Source organism: Gymnoscopelus microlampas (assembly GCF_963454915.1).
Source record: "Gymnoscopelus microlampas genome assembly, chromosome: 21".
Classification (NCBI taxonomy): Eukaryota; Metazoa; Chordata; class Actinopteri; order Myctophiformes; family Myctophidae; genus Gymnoscopelus; species Gymnoscopelus microlampas.
In genome coordinates, this window is record NC_139958.1 from 44,895,776 (window position 1) to 44,901,464 (window position 5,689).

The 5,689-nt window shown below is 38.1% G+C and overlaps 1 protein-coding gene across 1 annotated transcript in view; it reads right to left on the reverse strand.

The window, feature by feature from the left end:
* The window catches only part of LOC311037391 (lysozyme g-like), a 5,003-nt gene extending 1,634 nt beyond the window's left edge, over positions 1–3,369 (reverse strand). Inside the window, exons 1-3 of the mRNA XM_084046529.1 lie at positions 3,287–3,369; positions 2,069–2,116; positions 1,635–1,843 (exon numbers count right to left, since the gene is read on the reverse strand). Coding sequence (XP_083902655.1) covers positions 1,635–1,843; positions 2,069–2,116; positions 3,287–3,290 — 261 coding nt within the window. The 5' untranslated portion in view covers positions 3,291–3,369. The remainder of the gene's footprint in view (positions 1–1,634; positions 1,844–2,068; positions 2,117–3,286) is intronic.
* Positions 3,370–5,689: the final 2,320 nt, after the last annotated feature.

Sequence of the window (5,689 nt, forward strand, 5' to 3'; positions counted from 1 at the left end):
AACGGGTCACATTGTGACTTGTGAGCTTGTAGATCTGTTATTTTGCCTTCCTAGAATTGTAGTGGAGTCATTAGTATAATATTTGTCTTGGAGTGAATGTCCTGACGAAGATCTGATTGATGGAAACGTTGACCACTCATGTATTAAAGGGACGCAGGGACGCAGGGTCGGATGCAGGGACGCCCCCATTATAAAATCATTGTCATTTTTTATTGCATACTAAAATAAGTTGTTGGATAGGAGATACATGACATAATTACAATATAAAAGTAAAAAAAAAAAAAAAAATGTTTTATTTTTTTTGGCCCCCTAGTGGTTGTGGCCCTAAGCGACCGCTTATGTTGCTTATGGCAGAGGCCGGCCCTGAAGGGACGATATCAGTCACCAGAACCAAGGACGGGGGATTTTGAGTGGACCTTATAATTCCCAACCCTATAATTAAGGTTGGGATCCGGAAACGGAGGAACCAGATCCAACATTGAGGAACCGGAATCTGTTCCATCAGATTTGGAACTGTTTACGGAACCGGGTTTTATCACACTGTCAGAGCTGCTACACAATTACTAATTGTGTAGCAGCTCTGACCAGTGGTGTAATGTAACTAAGTACATGTACTCAAGTACTGTACTTAAATACAAATTTGAGGTACTTTTACTTTACTGGAGTATTTCCAATTGTCTATACTTTTACTTTTACTCCATATCTCAGAGGCAAATATTGTACTTTTACTTCACAACAATTATTTGAAAACTTTAGTTACTAGTTACTTTGCATTTATAAATGATTACAGCATTCTCAAAAAAAAACATTCATTCTTAAATTCATTACTTTGCATTTATAAATGATTACAGCATTCTGAAAAAAAAACATTCATTCTTAAATTCATTATAAAACATACATTAACCCCTTAAGCCCTATTTTATACCTATAGGCTATTTGAAAATTGCTGATCTTAAAGTTCACACCCCGTCCGCAACGCATTGTAAGCTAGTATCTTGTAGTTTGTAGATCTGCTATTTTCAAACATTTTAGTACTTATACTTTTGGTACTTTAAGTACATTTTGATACCAATACTTCTGCACTTTTACGCAAGTCATTTTTTAATTTATTTTGAGGACTTTAACTTTACTAACTAACAGATTACCTCTACATTGCAGTATTGATACTTTTACTTAAATAAAACATTTGAGTACTTTTTCCACCACTGAAAATTACAATCCTGGCGGTTCTCAAACTGTTTCATTTCAAGAGTCTATTTGGTTCCATTTGTACCCTCTCAGAGTTACAGACCTTTAAGGGTTCATTTGGAACTCATAGGAATGGTTAAAGGGAACCATTAAGGAATCGGATCGTTAAGAGGCGATGGTTATAATAGAGGATATGCACATGCTTAAAGTGAATGGCACATCGAGTGGCAAATCGAGTGGCAAAGCAACAAAATGAGTTTAACATTGTTTAATGTTGTTTAATGCAATCAGATATGACTTTTCTGTTTGGATGCATGGGCTGTCAAGGCCAGAAAGTATTTTTTTGACACTCAGTAGGCATTCCTGCATAACTTCCGGGTCTGATGATGACGTCACACGCATATCCTCTATCCTAACGGATCCCAACAAACACTACTACTAATCACCTGCATCAGTCCAAAGCCATTATAGTTGTCTCCCCAGCCGACCGGGTTAGTATGTTTGATTGTTTCCCCACCACTGGACTCTCTGGAGATGATGCCAGCGATGACAGCTGGATCAACACCCTTGTCTCGTCCCACTCTGATGATGATGGACTTGTATTTGTTCACAGCAGGCAGATCATCCGCAGCCATTTTACGTGAATGAGCGACACCTTTGAGAGAGATTGAAAAGCACATGTACTCAAATACAGTAGTAGGCCTACGTAAAGGAGCATTTCACCAATTTTAAACCTTATCTTCCTAAAATTGGTCCTCAGTAATGCTCCTTATAAGTACAATATTTCCATTTGAAAAGTGGCAGAGTTAAAGTCATAGGCTCTAAAAATGTACTTAAGTACAGTACTCAAGTAAATGTTTGTTATTGTCCACAAACGTACCTTTGAAATCATCAATTTTAACCTTGGTGATTTCTCCATGTCTCCAACCTAGTGTAGAGAGTGGGTGAGAGAGAGAGAGAGAGAGAGAGAGAGAGAGGGGGGGGGGGGTGTTGTAATTAGAGCAAAATTTGCCAGTCTGCAGACGATTAATTACTGTCTGTGTTCATTCCAAATACATATTTTATTACCCAAAAATTACGCCTTGTGTGCTTATTATTATAAGTTCTGCAACCAGTAACAGTGACAGACTTGGTGTAGAGTAACTATATTTATTTACTCAAGTACTGTACTTAAGTACAATTCTGAAGTCTTTTTTTTTTTTACTTTACTGGAGTATTTACAATTTTCAATACTTTTACTTCTACTCCATTACATCTCAGAAGCAAATGCTGTACTTTTTACTCCACTACAATTATTTGAAAGTGGACAATCTGCCTAATGAGTACTTTTACTTTGGAAAGTATTTTGATGGCAATACTTTTATACTTTTACTGAAGTAAATTTTGAATACCGGACTTTTACTTGCAACAGAGTATTTCTACATTGCGGTATTGATACTTTTACCTGAGTAAAGAAAGCAATGTAAGTACTTCCACTGATACTAGTATTGTAGTATAAACCCGGTTTAAATTTGTTAATAAACACGGCATGGCGACGGCACCAGCATCTCTCTTTATCAACAGCGGGAAGACGTTGGTGATGTGTAGTTAATGAGTACTGTACAAACATCCTCCTAGCAACCAACTGTTTGTGATGATGCAAAATGGGAAACGACTGAGATGCCTTATACAGCTGAGGGCTCGAGGCTGAACAAAAGCTTCTTCCCAGTTGCTGTCAGAGCACTAAAGCACTAATGGTTAAAAAAAAAAAAGAAAAAAAAAAGAGTAAGAACTGACTATCTTTCTACAGTATGTATAGGCCTATATGCTCAACTCCTTGCAAATTTGACTGTGATATTGCTGCTATTGATTAGATATGCATAATGCTGTTAACCTACACAATTAGATATAAATGTGTAACCGGCACACTTTTGGAATGGCCGCATTCTGATAAGCTACCTCTCTAAGACAATATATTGTCTAAGACAATGTGTTGAGAAGTGCAATATAGAGTCAAATTCTGAAGCTTTGCCTACCAGATGTAAGGTTTATTTTTTAGGAGCATTTATTGGTAATGTAGTACATGTATGCATTTCAAATAAAAATCAAGAACTCTCACCCATTTCTGTTTTTCGCCTGATGGAAAAAAAAAGCTGAAGCCAACCTGCAGTGATAGAGCGTTGTAGAACAGACTGTTCCACAGCAGAGTGTCAAGCTTTTAAATGGACTTGGTAAGTTTCACTTTGAGTCACTTCTCAAAGTGAAAGTGGGTCAGGGCAGGGGGGTGGGCTTCACTGTCAACAGCAGCCAGGCAAGGAGGCCTAACGGGTCCATTTGGTTCCATTTGTACACTCTCAGAGTTAAATTAACATTGCTTTTACAATATAAATTGGGGTCTCAGAGATGGAAATGCCATTAAATGAGGGTCCGTAGCCTAATGCATGTCAAACTGGGGGTCCTTGAAATTAAAATGGTTGAAAATCACTACTAGAGCCTTATGGGGATCCCTGGCATATCTTTTCAAATGGGGGTCCACGGGCTAATAAGTGTCAATTTGCGGGTCCTTGACACGAACAAGTTTGAGAACCACTGATGTAGAGTATACATTTGTGCAGTATCTGCTTTTATGCTCACGCACCTGACCTCAGGTTCATATCTGGTAATACCCGGTTCCGGATAGTAAATATGTAGATACATTGTTGGTGTTTTTTTTCTCTCTCTCTCTCTCTCTCTCTCTCTCTCTCTCTCTCTCTCTCTCTCTCTCTCTCTCTCTCTCTCTCTTCCCCTTAAAACCTATACAAAATACCCCACATACAGGCATAATCACTTTCACTTTTCATTTTCAAAAGAACATTTAAAAGTAGCATATCTATAAAAGTGCGCGTCACATCAAGCTTGCAGATTTTTTTAAACGTTTGTGTGGCACTGCACTGTAGTTTGAGGAAGTAGGGCGTTAATTTATGAAAAAAAGATTAAAAAAATTTGGAATATGGAGATAATGAAGTTTCTGCCCGACAGCATCGATATGCAGTCTAATCAGGCATTTCCCAGCAGCAACAGTTTGCTTTCTGGGACTTGGTAAGTTTCACTTTGAGTCACTTCTCAAAGTGAAAGTGGGTCAGGGCAGGGGGGTGGGCTTCACTGTCAACAGCAGCCAGGCAAGGAGGCCTAACGGGTCCATTTGGTTCCATTTGTACACTCTCAGAGTTAAATTAACATTGATTTTACAATATAAATTGGGGTCTCAGAGATGGAAATGCCATTAAATGAGGGTCCGTAGCCTAATGCATGTCAAACTGGGGGTCCTTGAGATTAAAATGGTTGAAAATCACTACTAGAGCCTTATGGGGATCCCTGGCATATCTTTTCAAATGGGGGTCCACGGGCTAATAAGTGTCAATTTGCGGGTCCTTGACACGAACAAGTTTGAGAACCACTGATGTAGAGTATACATTTGTGCAGTATCTGCTTTTATGCTCACGCACCTGACCTCAGGTTCATATCTGGTAATACCCGGTTCCGGATAGTAAATATGTAGATACATTGTTGGTGTTTTCTCTCTCTCTCTTCCCCTTAAAACCTATACAAAATACCCCACATACAGGCATAATCACTTTCACTTTTTTTCTTTTCAATTTTCAAAAGAACATTTAAAAGTAGCATATCTATAGAAGTGCGCGTCACATCAAGCTTGCAGATTTTTTTAAACGTTTGTGTGGCACTGCACTGTAGTGTGAGGAAGTAGGGCGTTAATTTATGAAAAAAAGATTAAAAAATGTTGGAATATGGAGATATGAAGTTTCTGCCCGACAGCATCGATATGCAGTCTAATCAGGCATTTCCCAGCAGCAACAGTTTGCTTTCTGGGAAATGAGTCATCAGGTGCTGTGTGTGTGTGTGTGTGTGTGTGTGTGTGTGTGTGTGTGTGTGTGTGTGTGTGTGTGTGTGTGTGTGTGTGTGTGTGTGTGTGTGTGTGTGTGTGTGTGTGTGTGTGTGTGTGTGTGTGTGTGTGTGTGTGTGTGTGTGTGTGTGTGTGTGTTTGTATTAAGTGTAACCTTTTGCTGTGTTTCAATAAGGAGACCATTATATTGTTTGAAGTTCCCATTCACAATCGTAGCCGTTGTTTGACAGTAAACATATAATAATAATAATTTAAAAAATAATAATAATTATACAATTGTACTTAAAAAACAAAACAAAAACTGTAAGTAAGAAATTTGAGTTGTTCTCATGTCTTACTAAATAAAGTACATCAATCAATCAATCAATCAATCAATCAATCAATCAATCAATCAAGTTCTTTTTCCACCAGTGATAATGTTACCAGTGATGAAAATGCATTGAAGGCGGTGATGCTCAACTGAAAGATTCGAGAAAGAGCCTAGAGTGACACCTTGTGACTAAAAACTGAACTACACAGGAATGGATAGAGGTTGAGTATGAGCAGGAGAGAACGAAAAAACACAAGATAGAAAAAAAATAGAAATAATCAAAAGATAAAGGCTGATTATTATGACATTTA